The sequence below is a fragment of the Botryllus schlosseri genome, chromosome 10 (assembly GCF_051294905.1).
Source record: "Botryllus schlosseri isolate E-star chromosome 10, Bs_hap1, whole genome shotgun sequence".
In the NCBI taxonomy this organism is placed as follows: Eukaryota; Metazoa; Chordata; class Ascidiacea; order Stolidobranchia; family Styelidae; genus Botryllus; species Botryllus schlosseri.
In genome coordinates this window covers 27,351,880-27,369,782 of record NC_137245.1, presented here as the reverse complement: position 1 = coordinate 27,369,782, position 17,903 = coordinate 27,351,880, and the positions used below count along the sequence as shown (strand labels likewise).

General features: G+C 38.2%; 1 protein-coding gene across 3 annotated transcripts in view; it reads right to left on the bottom strand.

The window, feature by feature from the left end:
• LOC145448248 (myotubularin-related protein 13-like) overlaps positions 1-17,903 on the bottom strand; it is a 40,157-nt gene that overhangs the window by 15,726 nt on the left and 6,528 nt on the right. For all 3 annotated transcript variants that reach the window (XM_080326610.1, XM_080326609.1, XM_080326608.1), the window contains exons 3-19: positions 16,493-16,709; positions 14,601-14,733; positions 13,919-14,027; positions 13,422-13,535; positions 11,861-11,938; positions 11,113-11,226; positions 10,653-10,780; positions 9,712-9,829; positions 8,587-8,791; positions 7,508-7,627; positions 6,680-6,813; positions 6,541-6,612; positions 5,368-5,592; positions 3,016-3,224; positions 1,692-1,881; positions 705-960; positions 225-328 (exon numbers count right to left, since the gene is read on the bottom strand). In XM_080326610.1, the coding sequence (XP_080182736.1) occupies positions 225-328; positions 705-960; positions 1,692-1,881; positions 3,016-3,224; positions 5,368-5,592; positions 6,541-6,612; positions 6,680-6,813; positions 7,508-7,627; positions 8,587-8,791; positions 9,712-9,829; positions 10,653-10,780; positions 11,113-11,226; positions 11,861-11,938; positions 13,422-13,535; positions 13,919-14,027; positions 14,601-14,733; positions 16,493-16,709 (2,526 nt within the window). The remainder of the gene's footprint in view (positions 1-224; positions 329-704; positions 961-1,691; positions 1,882-3,015; positions 3,225-5,367; positions 5,593-6,540; positions 6,613-6,679; positions 6,814-7,507; positions 7,628-8,586; positions 8,792-9,711; positions 9,830-10,652; positions 10,781-11,112; positions 11,227-11,860; positions 11,939-13,421; positions 13,536-13,918; positions 14,028-14,600; positions 14,734-16,492; positions 16,710-17,903) is intronic.

Sequence of the window (17,903 nt, the reverse complement as noted above, 5' to 3'; positions counted from 1 at the left end):
TTACGCGAATCATTGTGCCAAGTCCTAATTGAGACGTACGCCAAGTCCAAACCAGACCGTGAACCCTATATTAGGACACGATACAGAAAAATAAGCCCCAAATTCGAAATTAATTCAAAATTTGATGTTTCATCGCTCTAATCAATGGACGATCATCGAAATTCTCGCATTTTTCATAGAGATAAAATTGAGATATAGGCTCATTTGCTCGAAAAAATGTTTACCATCGACTCGATGTCTTGTTCTTTCGCTTTGTCATGATCCGTGAAGGGCTTCACTTTATGTAGAGCGGACAGAGGAAACGAGCGTATCACCACTTGTTCAGACGCTACAGAGAAAAGAACAGGCGAAGCGTAAACAGGCTGGTAAAAGACACTCATTTAGTTAATTGACGGTCAATTAACTAACGGTTATTTGAGTAGCTCTAGTTCTAGTTGCAAATATTGAAAAGTGAGCACCAAAAGTTCGAGTTTTAGCTCAAGTCTAGTTCCAGTTCTAGCTGCGCATTTAGAAAATCCAGTAGCTTGTACAAGCCTGCCGGTGTAACTTTCTAGCTGTTCGGCAACTGAAGTTTTCTTAAAACCAGAACTAGAACTAGAACCAAAACTAGTCACTTTTCAAAATCTGCAACTCAAACTAATAAAAAACAGCAAATACAGTTCGTAGTTTGTACTAATCCGACAACATAGCAGAGAATTTCTTACCCAGAGCGTCACACGGCACACCGATGAACATAACCCGGTAATTGGATAAAAATATGGCCCCCTCTGCGGGTAGAAGTGCCGGACCGCCTGCCACCCCACCGGTGGCCACGCGCCGCCCGTCGTGGGACAAGTAAGCCCTCAGTGTGTGCGAAACGTAGAGCACTTCGCCAGGCAGTGTTTTGGGTTGGAGCAGCTTCACTTTCTTGATTGGCGGTAAATTTTTGCTTTCTTTAGCAACGTCTTGCAGCGATTCGTGCTGAAATGCGACACAAGCACATAATTCGGTGTAGCAGACAGGTTTCAACGACTTGCTACAACACGAGCAACTACATTTTCACAATTTTACATCTATTTACCATTTTTGGCTCGTGAGTAACAGTAATGTTGTTCAAAAATAACTTTTTTTTCTTCAAATATTACTGGCTACTTGATAACATTGTTAGGTTACCTAAAGAAAACGCTGCACACCAACATTGACTCAATTCCAATCAAAAATAAACATAAAAGTTTTTCAAATTTAACTGGCTACCCCACGAAATTGTTAGGTTGTCTGAAAAACGATGTAGGCCGACAACACATTTGGCTCAATTCCAACCAGGAGAAGCTAAGTTATTAATATTCAAAATCTCGGATTTCAAATCATAGCATTTACGGTAGGTAGATCTATAGGCTAATAGATAACGAACGAATTTGCCACCATAAATACTATTTTACCAAATTCCAAAATTTTGTACTCCAATAACTTCGATTCTACTGGTTAGAACTGAGCCAAATTTGTTGTGCATCGTTTTTCAGACAACCCAACAATTCAATAATGGGGTAGCCAGTGAAATTGGAAAAATTTTATATTTATTTTAGTTGGAATTGCGCCACAATTGGTTGGCAACCTAACAATTTTATCAAGTAGCCAGTAGAATTTGAGTAAAAGCAAGTTTTGAACAGCCATACTGAAGAATGTTTCATTTCACTGCTTCCATCAAATCTCACCTGCATCGAGACCAAATCTGTGACTTTTCGCAGCAGATTTTTGGAATTGTCCGCCGATATCCCCGTGTCGCTACACGTACGGTCCACGAAAACAGACACAAATTTTTCGATGACGCCTTTCACGTTGATGCCTTCGTTGGAATACGATATATCGTCATCGTCTGTGCCATCTCTCATGGACTCTCCAATACTGCAATAAGGAAGAGATTGATTATAATGGGACAGAACAAAAATGGAAAATGTCTTTGTGGCGTGTGTTTCTCATTCCGCACGTTTCAATTCTACTATAGCAATTTCAGGAAAACCAGAAATTTGGATCAGAGAGCTGATTTATTTCAAGTACCGTAACGAAAATATACGCCCTAACACCAAGCAATATTTTCTCAGCAAAAATTCTAGTTTTAATACTTTAATCCTACTATGGAAGCCTTGACTAGCCGTAGCCGAGCTGCAATTCTAATCTAATTTGTGAAACATTTCAATGCTCTTTTTTTCATTATAATCTAATATCCAGGGTTGTAATTAAGTCACAAGGTTTCGTTTTTCTGGTCAATCTCACTTTTATAGTTTTGACTCGGGTCAAGTCGAGTCATTTTCAATTCACCACCGAGTCAAGTCCGAGACCAAGTCGGTGAATAGAGGGTCGAGTCCGAGTCATCCCATTTTGAATGGAGTCCGAGTCCCAAGTCATTAGGGTCACTGTTTTCAGTTAAATCTAGTTCAACCCACTCTTTTCAACTCCGCTAAAGTGATATAAAATGGTTCGCATTCATAATATAGTAATTTTCCTCAGTTTTAACAGTTTCTGGCCTTCTTTCCAAATATCAGGACTGATAGACGAAATACCAATAATGTGATGACTTCACTATTCTTCCAAGTCACAAGAAATGTCTGTCTTGGCCGTCCTATTCTCGAGTCATTACAAAAATTGACTCGAGTCGAGTCGAGTCATTTTACGTATTTGTAAAAATGACCTGAGTCAAGTCGAGATATTACAAAATTTGACTCGAGTCGAGTCCTTTTACGTATTTGTAAAAATGACTCGAGTCAAGTCGAGTCACAAAAAAATCACGACTCGAGTCATAACAACCCTGCTAATATCCGGTTCTCCCGAAAATGCTACAGGAAAACTGTATCATACGATATGAGCCCAGCTTCATGTACAGAGATTTTCAAAGTTCTCGCAAATTCAGTAATTCTAATTCTGATCTAATTAGAAAACGGTGTAGCTATAATACAAATGCCAAACCAACTTCAAAAAGCTGAGAGGTTTCTGGCGGTCCAAACTCTGACCCTTTCACGAACAAAAACTGCTATGAATCACCTGCTCGTAATATAACTCCCGTCTTCATTTCTATGCGGGTCGCTCAAAATCTTCATGTTCGACTCCCTGGCGCTGGGCGCTTCGTCCAGTGGCACCAGGAGAAATATCATGAGCTGGGCCGTGTGCTGGATCTGGCCCAGGATGACGCCTTCCTCCGCCAGCGCTAGTTCGTCTGTTTCTTTTTCGCTTTTGAACAGCTTGTCGCGGAGCTGATAAAAGGGAGGACATTCGGTTTGTAAGAGATATATTGTCACTTGAGTGGAAACATCATTGTAAACTTCTACTCAATTACAAGATATGGAAAATCTGGTTAAATCATTTCCATCGTCACTTCCAACCTGCAGAACTAAAGCTATTGGTGCTAGAGAATTTTAGGTATAATAAAAGAATGTTCTTCAAATTTTACTGGCAGCCCCGTGAAATTGTTAAGTCGTACACAAAAACAATTTGTAGCAAATTTGGCTCAATTGCAGGCAGTAAAAATTTAGGATTTCAAATCATAGCATTTACGGTGGCTGGATCTCTATAATAATAATTATTAAAGATTTTGCCACTGTAAATACTATATTTTTCATATCCAAAATTTTGTACTGCAATAACTTTGCTGAAATTGGGCAAAATTTATTGTGCATAGTTTTTTCATACCACCAAACCTATTTACTGGCTAACCAGGAAAATTTGAAAATTTTATATCTAATTTTATTGAATAAATCTATAACTTTTTCTTGCACAGCAATGCTGCTGTAGGTTGGAATTGCGTCAAAATTTTTTATCGCGTATCCAGTAAAATTTGAAATCAAAATTTATTTTTGAACAGTCTTGGTGTGCATAAGGGTAATACAATATAAACCAGACCTGGGCAAAGTGCGGCCCGCAGGCCAAATGCGGCCCGCGAAGCCATCCTGTGCGGCCCGCGAAAGGTTGCTTGGAATTCTTAACATACAACCTGCTTTTTTAATGTTGATGCGTGGACAAAAATTTAGGTTGTATCAACTAAATAGGCAATTCGTTTGCTTTGAAGCCTGTTCATTAATATGTTACGACTACGCTGCCTACATACCTTTCATGCGTACTCCAGATTCAAAATAAAGGCATTGTGGCAAAGTATGAGCAATGAATAAATTCATAAGAAATCATTCTTTCCATAGTTTAGGTCAAACCTTCTTAGTTATGATTGTCACATTACGCATTATACGGTACGACTTTCAAATCGTTACGTGAGGCGTTTCCAAATCCCTAGTTCGTAAAACCAGTCAATCAGTACTCGTGGCTGTCATATGACTCATCATCATCATCATATCTAATATCTATCACCCATAAAGGATGAAAGTTCATGTCAAAAAGAGGAAACCGAAAGCTGAAATTCATAGAAGGTTCAGCGCACTAAATATTTGTATACTGGAGTTAGGGGTAGACCCGTTATTTTAGTTTTTGTCCAGCATGTCGCCGGGACTAAGGATTTGAATTATGACAAAAACACAAAACTCTCGGTCAAGAGAGTGCTAACTTCAGGAAAACTGCAAACTTCGCTCAACATCAAGGCTATCTGAGCTGCACACTGCTCGGAATGCAGCGATCAAAACAAGCTTTGTACTGTCTCATACATACATTTCAGTGCAGTGGTTCTCGAACTGGGGGCCGCGAAAGCATCTGAAGGGAGGCGCGAAGCCGAAGTTAAATGTATTTTTATCGCGCCCCGCGCGATTTACTCCCAGCTCGTAGTATAGTTATTGCTCTGTGTATTGTCCAAATTTGATATTATAGAATTCCCTCATCAACAACCATAACCTTCCATGCCATTAAACCATCCGTAGGATTGGGCGTGAAAATTTTCACTATCATGAAGCGGGGCGTTCCTAAAATAAGTTTGAGAACAACTGTTTCAGTGTCTCAATAGAAGAACGTCGATAGGGGTTTAAAAAGAGTTAAAAATGTATCATATTTAACATTGTTTCGAATCATGACGACAAATAGATATTTTATTAATTATCCACCACTTTCTCATTACCTAACATTCACTGAACAGCATATATTAACAACGTAATTTAGAAATTGAAACACACTGGAGAATATAGCTAAAAATTTCCACTCGGCCCGCCAACGTATTTTCTACTTCTCATTTGGCCCGCGGAGGAAAATAATTGCCCACCCCTGATATAAACAGTATATATTTGCCTTTGAACAGGCGAGCCTTTCTCAAATTTCTTTTTATTTACTCAGAATTCGAAAAAGAATCGCATGTGTAGGTATTGGACGATTCCGAGGGTGTGCATTACAAATGTCAAAACATTTGCTAAATTATAATGGAATGAGTCCATGACGATATCTATAAAAGACGCAGTTCATACATACCTCTGAAGCTGCAATTTCCAAACATTTCGTGTTGATATTTCCGCTGTGTTGCGCCGATATCAGTGACATATCGACGTCCTCTTTGTTCCTTTTCCTCTCGTAAAGTCTGCACATTTCGCTTTGAACGTCTCGGAAGAACAGGTAATACCAAAACTCGACGGAAGCCCACACTGGATGTTCCTGAACTACTGTATAGAGGCATTGCATAACCGTTTGAGAAAGTTTCTGTAAAAAAGACACAAAATACATCAAACTCGGCACCATAAAGAGTGTTCAAAGTTCTTCCGTTTATATCAGACTTATACGAACTACTGGATTTTCAAAATGCGCAACTAGAACTACAATTAGTACTAACCACTTTTCAAAAATTCGAACAAGAACTAGAACTAGAACAACTCGATTGCCAAAAGTCGAACTAGAACCAGAACTAGTACATCTCAATTTTCAAAAGTCACAACTAGAACTACCCAGTTTTCAAAACTAGCAACTAGAACTAGAACTACTCAATTGCCAAAAGTCACACTAGAACTAGAACTACTCACTTTTCAAAACTGGCAACTAGAACTAAAACTACTCTTTTCACAACTTGAATCTGAGCTTGACCTAGATTCTAGAACAACTCAATTTTCACAACTAGAACTAAAACTATTCAGTTTTCAAAACTAGCGCAACTAGAACTACACCTGGAGCTACTCAATTTTTAAAAAGTAGAAACTACAACTAGACCTAGAACTATTCAATTTTCAAAAGTCACAAATAGAACTAGACCTAGAACTACACAATTTTCAATAAGTCACAATTAGAACTAGAACTACTCACTTTTCAAGAGTCAAAACTAGAACGAGAACTAGAAATACTCCCTTTTCAGAATTAGCAACTAGATCTAACGACCTTTGAAAATCCGCCACTGACAAACTGATACAAATGAGCTGGGAAAAATTGTCAAAATTTGCCACTAGAACTAGAACTAGAAATACTCAAAAACCCGGTACTTAGTTCATATATTCATATTGAAATAAACCTGAATATTTTCGGCTAACACTCGCCAGGAGAAATCTTCAGCAACTAGTAGAGAATTTGAAAGAACCTTGCATATCAACATATAGTTTAACACGCAGGTAATAGTACAGCGTTCAACGCAGGTCTTGAAATAGCAAAAAAGGCTATGCTTACACGATAAAATGTAGACAACACTGGTAATAAATTAGCGGCAAGGGCTTGTTCATCATCTTCCCCCGATGAATCCTGGAAAAGATTCAGAAATACACTGTTATGGCGCCTGTTTGGCAGAGAAATAAAATAATATACTCACATCTAAAGCAGCATTGCAGAGACGCGCTATATATTCAAACTGCTGGTTGTCGAGGCACGGCTTGATTTTGGAATACTTTACAAGTTGCGGTGACAAAGCAGTTCTCACAGACCTGCCTTTCAAGGCCCTCAACACTGAAACAAACGCATTCAAATTTAAAAACATTGCACGTAAAAGAAGCATCAAATTGAATCAATTCAATATAATCCATCCACATTAGGTGCAGCAGTCAGAGTGTGTACTTGCACTAATTTGACACTGGTAATCTAATTCTAATCTGACTAGCGAAATGTTGCTGTGATGTTATTCTAATTCTAATCTAATTTCTGGGTTATCTGGAAAATGCTACAGGAGAGCTGTATAGTGCGAAACGAGACAAGCTTGGCGCATAGACAAGAAGGCGCATAGGCGAGAAGGAACTGAATTCAATTTCCATGTTTTTTCGAATTCATCACTGTCAATTCTGATCTAATTTGGAAAAAACTTCACAGATATGGCTATGAAAAAACTGTAAATTACCTAGTCAAAATGGGGAAGCGTGAATTTCCAAGGCATACGAACCAGAAACAAGGGAACAATGCAAATGTTTTCAAGCCTGTGATAGTATTTCGGACCAATATTTCTGCACGTTATTTTAAACACATTTTAAAACCAAAACATCGTCACATATTGCGGAATTGTCAATTGTCATTATTGTAGCGTTGACAAAACGATTTCGATCCCAAAACTGAGATGAAAGAATTCAAAAATTACCTTCGAATGAAATTATTTAAATGTGGATGTTACCGTTTAGCTTACCCGAAACATAAAACATATAATGTTACTCACCAGCTTGGAATATCTTCTTGGTTTCCAGACTTCGACTTTCGAATATGAACTGCACGCAGCTGCGCATGACGTCAATCCTACGAGCGCTGGCCGACACCTGATTCGATTTGTCTTTGTGTGCTGGGAGAGAGATATTCGTCAAGAAAATGGCCTAAACTCAACAAAACTGGGTAAATCGGAATCCGAGTGACTGATTTCTGAATGAAGTGCTAGGTTCAGACTTGTACAAACTACTGAATTTTCAAAAAGCGCAACTAGAACTAGAACTAGAACTACTCAATTTTTAAGACTCGCGACTAGAACTAGAACTAGAACTACCCAATTTTCAAAATCCGCAACTACAACTAGAACTAGAACTACTCAAAAAACTGTTAGTTAGTTGACCGTCAACTAACTAAATATTTAGTTTGTACAAGTCTGGCTAGGTTGCAATTCAAGCATTGGAAACTACAAATCTATACGTTGGATTTAATATAAAAATAAATATCTTTTTTTTTTCAAATTTTACTGTCAACCTCGTACAATTGCTTAGCTGTCTACAAAAACGATGCAAAAGCAATTTTACGCAATTCCAACTTGTGGAAGTGAAGTTATTCGAGTTTTTCATTCAAAATTCCGGGATTTTTTACCGTCATTGCTATTTTTGCAAATCCAAAACTTTCAGATACAATAACATGGCTTCTCCGGGTTGGAATTGCGTCAAATTTCTTTTGCATCGTTTTTGTAGACAGCTAAACAATTTGATGGGATTGACAGTAAAAGTTGAAAAAAAAATTATATTATTTATAGTAATTTAGAAAATTTCAATTGGCTCCGTGCCCGCGTATACTGGTTGGAATTGAGCCCAATTTAGTGTACAGCGTTTTTTTCAGGTTTTTGCATTACATTTATGTTGCAATACCAGCAATCTAGGACTACAGTCTTCCCCCCAGTGGAAAATACTATCCAAACTATAATTCTTGTCGATAAATCAACTCTTAGTGGCGAGGAGTGTATAGTTATATCATTAGATTTAATACTCCATTCAGGTTTAAGTATTAGAATCATTGTGCCCAGCGTTACAAAACAACCAAGCTTACCGATTGACGAGCCAAACGGCACCAGCATATTGGGTCGTTTCAGTGGATTGAGATTCTTGGCACGGCTCTTCGACACCTTGTCCGCCATGAACGTCTGGACCGCGGTCGGGCTGAGCCTCGGAAAGCGACTTTGAGTCGGGCGCAGGTGCGCCCCTTCTGACGGTTTCGGTACTTTTTGGATGGGCGGGACAGAACTTGGGTTTTCCTGCGACAGCGATAAAATTCCATGCGTCAAACTCACATTTTTGTAGGAGTTCAATATTGCTTTCAGATCTATATAATTAACAAGCAATAATCTCAATAACAAGCATATCAAAAAGATTTTCAAATGAAAATTTACTAGCATGACGTAACAATCACACTTGCCAACTAGATCAGTGGTTCCAACTTTTTGCTAATCTAATAAGTTAAAAAGTGTGTCGTTATCATTCTAATTTTAAAGTAACTTAAATGGGCTGAAAAGTTTCTAGTTGACAAACTCTGGAAGCATGTAAATCTAATACCGAAATTAGAAAACGTCATCTGTAACAGTAACTATGCGGTAGTCAAAACGTAGATAGGCATGTTCAAAAATAGATATTTATTTCAAATTTTACTGGCCACTTAATAAAATTGCTGGGTATCCTAAAAAAAAACGCTGCACACCAATTTTGGCTCAATTCTAACCTGTACAAGCATTGCCATAAGAGAAAAAAGTTTGGGATTTGTTGAATAAAAATAGGAATAAAAATCTTCCAAATTTTACTGGCTACCCTAAGGAATTGTTAGGTTGTTTAGGAAAATGATGTATATAAATTTTGGTGCAATTCGAACCAATGGAAGATAAGTTATCGCGGTAGAACATTTTGGATGTTAAAAATAGTATTTAGAGTGAGTAGGTCTAGGATAATGTTATAAAATCAAGAATTTGCCACCGTAAATACTATTTTCGACTGCAATAGCCAAAATTGGTATGCAACGTTTTTAGGCAACCTAACACTTTTATCAAGTAACCAGTAGAATTTGGAAAAAAGGTGTTTTTGCACAGCCTGCTCGACATACAACGAAAGCAATTTCCACGTTTAGTACCGCCAATCACCAATTCAACTTTTTGTAGAAGTAGGCATACTCAATAAAAAAACTCACATTTTTGTACAATTCCGACGAAAGTTCCTTCATGTGTGCCAAGGCTTTCACGATACAGCCTTCTTCTTTCTTCATCCTTCCCGATATCTCCGCGACCTCTCGATCGAAAACCGTCAACCTTAACAATGAACGTGCTCTCGTCATAATCAGAGCTGGACAGTTGGGTTGTCCAAAAAAATGTTCCCAATTTTTGCGGCTATCTGTACAGAAAATGCTAGGTTGGCTGAAAAACGTTTCACATCAAATTTGACTCAATTCACACTTGTAGATGTGAAGCTACAGGAGTTTGGAAATTTTGAATTTATCACCAAAAAATTAATTTTTTTTTCATCAAATTTTAAAAGTTTACAGTCAATCCCATGAAATTGTTAAGTTGTCTAAAAGAACTATGCCTACCAATTTTTGGTAACTTCCAACGGGTACGAAGGAAGTAATTGCAGTTGAAAATTTTGGATTCGCAAAAATAGCCTGGACGGTGGTTAGGCCTAATTCCAAAATTATTAATGAAAAACTAAAATAACTCTGCTTCTACGAGTGGGAATTGTTTCAAATTTGTTTTGCATCGTTGTTGCAGACAACTCAATGATTACATAGGGTTGACAGTCAAATTTATATGAAGAAGAAAATTCCAATAAATCAATATAATAAATATTAAAAAATTATAATAACATTAGTGGAAATGAGATATCTGGAAAGTAGTGATTGACCCGCAGCATTGTCACGAAGTGCTACGAAATAGGCATGGTCGAAAAAATAACATATCTTTAACGTGATGTAATAATCTGATTATATTCTTTGTGGTAGCATAAAAGGTAGGATATAGTAGGCCTTACCTACCTACTACCTACAATCTTTAAACACAAAATGCATATTTGACCGAAATCATCAAGAGAGCAAGAGAAATATCAAGGAAGACCATTTCAATAAGCTGCTCTACCTACCTACGGTACGGTGGACCCCATTCCTGAACGAATAATGAAAACGCTTGACTTTCAAGTAATTTCGGCATGAATTCGGCAGACGCGGCCGACTCTATCTTGTCGTAACCCCTCGACAGCAAAAATTCTTCCTGAAATCCAAATATCACTGGTGAGTCTCAGGCAAAAAACTTCGATGCGCAATTGAATAACATATTCATGTTGATATATAACGCGAATATTTTTGGCTGACACTGTTGAGGCGTAATCGTCAGTTATAGAAGAGAGAGAATGAAGAAGAACATTATATATCAACAATGGCAACTGGAACTAGAACTAGCCACTTTTCAAAACTAGCAACTAGAACTAGAAATACACACTTTTACAGACTCGCGACTAGAACTAGATCTACTTACTTTTCAAAACTAGCAACTAAAACTAGAACTAGTCACTTTTCAATATGCAACGGCAGAACCCAGCTCACCTTTTGAAATCTTATGACGGGCTTCGGATGAATGCGGCAAACTTGCAGGAAGCTTCTGTAGCCCATCAAGAGACGGCAAAACAGCCTCAGAAATATTGCACGGATTTCTTTGTCCTGAAAAGTGAGCACCATAACGATTTAGTGAGGTGCTAACGCAGAGACACGGGTCTATTGGCAATATTGGATGGGATGGGGATTAGGGTCGCTCAGAACTTACTTTTTTCTCCAAATATACTGCCTATTCAAAATAATTGTTAAGTTGTCTAAAAAAGCTGCACACCAAATTTAGCTAGATTTCAACTGGTGGATGTGAATGCACAGGAAATTGAATATTTTGAATTTATTACAAAAAAATGGCAACAAATTTTCAAATTTTACGGTCAGCCCCATGATATCGTTGACGCAAAACAAATTTGATGCAATTCAAAACTGGTAGGTGTGAATGCACAGGAGTTTGAAAATTTTGAATTTATTGCAAAAAAGTTGACGACAAATTTTCGAATTTTACAGTCAACCCCATCAAATTGTTGACGCGAAACAAATTTGATGCAATTCAAAACCATAGAAGCGAAGTGATTTCAGTTTTTCACAAACAACTTGACTCGAGTCGCGTCAAGTCATCAAAACATCCGACTCGAAATGAGTCACGACTCATTACAACCCTGGCTCCAACCTACATCTACTATCTAAACACTTAAAACGAGACTGCAGCATTACCGCAGATTTGACTGAAAAAATCAATACAAACCAGTTTGGCAGGATCTGAAATATTCACGACATCTGGAGGGTACGCATAGTCTGCGACAACAAGGTCAGGACACAAAACCTGTTAACAAGAAATACACCGCATATTTTCGGCTGACACTCGTCAGGGGTAATCGTCAGCAACTAGTAGAGAATTGGAAACAACATTGTATATTAGGGTGGAGTGAAAAATGATATGTGGTGCCAAATAACAAAAAAAGAATTTCTATAATAATTTTGGGCTCGTGCATCCTCTAGTGGTCTTGCAATTTCACCGATCGAGCCCAAAATAGCTAATTTCCCTATATATTGAAAACCGCTTATGCTAGAAAGCTGATTTTGGGCTCAAAAGATGCGGAAGCAAAAGGTTGCTATCTCATTTCCACAGGACTTTGTCTTGAAAATAAACAGATAAAAAGTTACAAGCAAGTTATTGATTTTTAGACCGTTTTTTAGGTAAAATTGGGCACTGAAGCAGTGGGTACGAGGCAAATTTGTTTTTTTAATCAACCTAACAATTTTATCATATAACCAGTAAAATTTGTGAAAAAAAATATTTTTGAACAACCCTATCGTACAAGTCTGTGTGGGAGGGCAATAGGGAAGCTGACGACTAAAAAGATGATATCACTGAAAATGAAGCTGTGATTAACCAAAAGTGACGACATTTTAGATCACCATCTCGAGTCATGTAGGTCCGAATTGGTGACCTTTACCATAAGCTTCTGAAATGTTGCAGTCAGGGAACACTTGGACAAGTACATAATATAGTTGTCTATTTAGACTAATTAGAGCGAAATATCAGTAATCTAATGTTTTTATGCTCCAATTTTATTTCTAATCCAATTTCTGATATTCCGGAAGATGCTACAAGAGAACTGGATATTGCGAAACAGGCAAAGCTCGGTCGTACAGACGTTTGCTTTTCTAATGCTTATGAGAATGAAATGAACTTCTATTTGGTATGATATGATTTCGATTTTTGCTATATTTCGTTCTAATTTGGAACTAATTTCGGTTTTTCTTCAACCAAAAGTTTTTGCAAGTTCAGTAATTCTAATTCTGCGTAGCTACAATTCTTATCCTAATCTAATTTGGAAATGATGAAAATTTTCTAGCTGTCCAATTCTGACTCAAGGACTCGCAGTGCCAGGGTGCCACGGGCCAAAAAGGTTGGGAATCACTGTGTTATAGCAATGGCACTGGCAATTTCATATAAATCAGATATTGTTATCAATAAAAACCCGGTGAATAGGCTACCGCATTAGAATGCAACTGGACCGCGAAGTCAAAAATGAAGACAAAATGATCTGAACTCTATTGCCTTTTTTGCGCTGATAGAAGCATTCATCAATTATAGCATTATCTAAACATGAACACTCTTTTTCACATGAGCCAAGTACACAATACAAATACGCAGGCTTTACCAGATCAACTTATCACAGCATCAATAATTCATAGCAACAGCAGATTAGAATATCTAGGATTATAAAGGATGATCAGATAATACTGCAGCCAGGGAAAGTTAAATACCACAAAGTATCGATTTCGCGTCAGATACTTACCTTTGTAAGAAGCTCCACAGTTTGCGAGTAATATGGCTCTGGTATGTGGGGAATAGTTATGCATTCTGGGACAGAAACAACCCCGCCGTCGAGATCCACTGAGATTACATCGACCTAAGACACAATATTTGCATCAGACCAGGGTTGTAATGAATCGAGTCACAATTTCTGGTGACTCGACTTGACTCGAGTCATTTTCTCAGAATAGCCTACAGAATAGGGAACCAAAGTCAACTTCTCTACTGGTATGATTGGCATATGACTGCTAGCCGTCGTAGCATTGCATAAAAATGGTGACTTCCAAGGGTGACTCTGGTAACCACGGTAATTTTAAAACGATCAAAAACGTGAAAACAATTTTATTTTCATGTTTAATCCACAGCTGTAATCCATCCGCTGACACCAAAATAGGAAAAGGCAGAAAATCATAACATATAAAATAATTTAGCATTGAGTCAGAAAACTGGTACCGAGTCACCCTGTGTTACAGTACTTACCAGATCATGTAGTTCTGGCCGTAAACTGGAGTGAACCCCAATAAGAAATGGAGTTGGGGAGGATGTACATTCCAACAACTTCTTCGGCAAAATAGGTATGTAAGGATAACTGAAATACACAAAATTACCATGTCTGTGAAACTGATCGAATTACCATCATGCTTATCATGAAAGAAATAATATTGAATCTCTTGATTGCTCTTCATCATTAGGGCGGAGTGAAAAATAGAAAGATTTGAATTTCAAAAAGTGGTCATGATATAATGGTCCCAAATACCAAATGAAATACTTCTATAATGATTTCAGGTTCCTGCAGCCTATAGTGGCCGTGCTACTTCACCAAAAGGACATAGTATTTCCCACTGTGGAAACCGCCATTGGCCGTAATACAGCATAAGAACATGTAGTACAATAGAATACCGTTCAACGGGGAAACGACAGATTTGTGTTGTCATGATCAGCCCACAGCATTATGACAAAATGCAATCAAATAGGTACGGTATGGTAAAAAATACCAAATAATCTTCAATGTGATGTACAACTGGCATTATATTCTTTGTAGTCGCATAAAAGGTACATATTCCAACTCTCCTCGTCATTCATACTGATATGAAGTCAAAGTCCTATATCACATGCATAAAAATGAATGCTACGCAGCCTAGCACCAATCCACAAAGCTTACCTGTATGAAAAAGGAAACATAAGAGCAGTAAGGGCATTGCAAGAATCACTGAGCCTCGATAAAGAGCAGGAATAGAAAAGCAGCTTTTGATCCACAAGAGCAGCGGTCAACACGTTCATAACATTCAATATTCCTGAAAGGAAAACACTTGTGTCAGCCACTGGTATACATAACACGGTTGTTCGTTGTTTCTTTCAATTTTACTGACCATTTGATAGAATTGTTTACACCAAATTTGGCTCAATTCCAACTGTAGAAGCGAAGCTGTCAATGTTCCAAATTTTGGATTTGAAATAGTACTACCGTAATTTTCCAAGTATAGTACGCCCCCATGTATAATACGCACCCCTAAAATAGCATGTAAATTTTGGAAAAAAGCCTGTACTCATGTATAGTACGCACCCTGCATTTCAGTACATGAATAGTTCCGATTTCATATACGATGTCACTCTTGAACAATCATTACACAACGATCGCTAATCATTATACAATTAACGGTATTGTCTCAAAACGATAGTAGATAGCAGCCAAAGCCTGCGAGGCCGGCGGCGAGTTAGTTTAGGCCAACGAACCGACATCTTGCGCACGATGCCTATTACAGATGCGATTGCGCCGAGGCTAACGGTTATGTCATGCGCAACAGGTCTGTCGGAGATGCGACTGATTACGCAAGCGATTATATCTTGCGCACATGGCCTCTTGTATATGTATAAATTGCATATGCGATTGTTCGGGCCTGTCGTTGACGCGATGAATTGGCGAGAATTGCCGCGCGCTAGTGTCTATTAGTGACCTGATTTCGCTTGAGTACAAACGGCAAACCAACTCAGCAGGAGATCGCGTGCTTGTGCACACGACTCTCGTTAATTGCAACACGCTTACCACTAATTAGCAGCGCGTTACACTCTATAATACGAATTACTACGCGCGCTGGCTGAAAGTGATGCGCGATTGGAAACAAACATGAAGATAGGTGTGATTTCAAGTTTTTTATCGACGGAGATTTTTTTCAAGGCTTGTTGTACCCATGTATAATACGTACCCCCCTATTTTAGGGCAAAAAATCCTGAAAATTTTGCGCGTTATACATGGAAAATTACGGTATTTACGATTAACGATTAATAAAATAAAAGACTTTTCCAACATATTTTACTATTTCTTTCAAATCCAAAAATTTTGCAGGGCTTACTCTGACAACATCGCTGCTACTGGTTGGAATTGAGAAAAATTTGTTATGCATTCTTTTTTTAGACAACTTAACAATTTCATGGGGTTGACAGTGAAATTAGAAATTTTCAATGAATTCAAAATTTTCTAACTCCGACTAATGACTACAATTATTATAAAACGATTTTTCTTTATTAATTTCAATCAATAAATGAACCCCATCAAATTGTTAAGTTGTGTTTACAAGAAAACGGCGCATCACCAATTTGGCTCAATTCCAACCAGTAGAAGCAAAGTTGTTGTAGCACAAAATTTTGGACTTGAATAAAATAGTAGTTACGGGGGGGGGGGGGGGCAAATCCTTCAAATGATATACACATATCTACCCTCCGCAATTACTATTATTTCAAATCCAAAATTTTGAACACTGTTAACTTCGCTTTTACTGGTCGAATTTGAGCCAAATTCGCTAGTCATCGGTTTTGAAGACTATTTAACAATTTCATGGGGTTGCCAGTGAAATTTGAAACATTTTCATACACGGTATTTTTATCGAATGTAAAATTTTCCAACTCCAATAGTTTCTACAGGTTGGAATCGAGCCAAATTTGGTGTGCGGCTTATTACTTTATTAAAACTAACAACTTTATCGAAGAGCCTGTAAAATTTGAAGAAAAATTTGAACTGGAACAATCCTAATATACAACGAAAACTGCATAGATCACCTAGATGTCTTAGCAACGTAGCCACTGTAGACTTGGTGACTGGTAGCTCTTCGCATTCCGGCGTTTCGAGAGCTTGTCTGTCGGCGGCGCCGATAGTGAATCGCGTAACAGGTGCCCCTCGCGGTGGCACGGTAACCATTAACAAGTTGGCTATCACCATTTCCAAAGATACCGATAAGCCCTCGATGTATATGGTGTAGATTAGACCTAGGCAATTCTGAAATAGGAATGGAAAATACATTAAACAAGGTACCAGGCTTGGTACAAAATAGAGTGAAATGCTGGTAATCTAAATCTAATGTAATTTGTGAAATATTTCTATGCTCTAATCTAATTTCTGGTTTTCCTGAAAAAGCCAAGTGCTGGAAAACTGCACAGTGCGTAATGACTAGGGATGGTGTGAACGCGAGGTTCACGTTCACGTTCTGTGTGTGAACCTCGGAAATTTAGAGGTTCACGTTCACAACAGAACCTTGGTAGGTTCTGCACTGTGAACCTTTCGCGTATATTACAATTTTCACTTCATTATGACATTTTTCGTTCAAATTTATTGCATTTCAACTGCGGGCCACTCAATGCATGGCGCTGGCAGTATAAAAATCAACAGTAAACTACCTTGCACCTTGACAATCTCAAAAGTTTTACCCTCTTTGTTACAATTGTTTGCTCGAAATATCCAGCTTTATTACCCTTTGTGAACATTTAGTAACTCTCTGCTGTGAGCTTGACCCGCAATCACACAACATCAGGAGCGAAATGCGTAGTCAGCAATGATGCTTACTCCACCAATCAATGAGATTAATATCGTTTTCTGATGTAAAAAATCTAGCAGGAGTTCAGGTTCAATCTTGACTGCATAGGTTCACTGTATCATTAAATCCAAATCCGTACGGTTGAGGTGTTGGCTACTGCTGTATAACTTGTTAATGGAGTAAAATCGGTAGCAAGTATAGAAACCTGTTTTACACTCTGCTCGATATCAATCTAGCAATACTCAGACGCCGAATACATTCTCCGGTCTGGGCTGGACCGTTAAGGCGTAAGCTTTTATTCCCTGTTAAGTCGTCGTCGAAATTGTTGGCTAGACGACGGAAAATATTGATTTTATGGGATTATTATATCACTTGATTGCCTCAGTTGATATATTTAGCGACGTTTAAAACGCCAATATGTACCTCAGCATTGTGGCATGATGTGGCCCGAGTCGTCGCTAGGTATTGTGTACAGCTGTACAATGTGTACATGTACACATAGGCTATCACTTCACTGAAAGATAGGATTGGAATTAGCAATATGACGTCACGTGACGTCATGAGGTTCACGTTCGTGTTCACACAGAACCTTTCAAAAAGGTTCGCGTTCACACGAACCTGAACCTTTCAGAGGTTCGCACCATCCCTAGTAATGACCC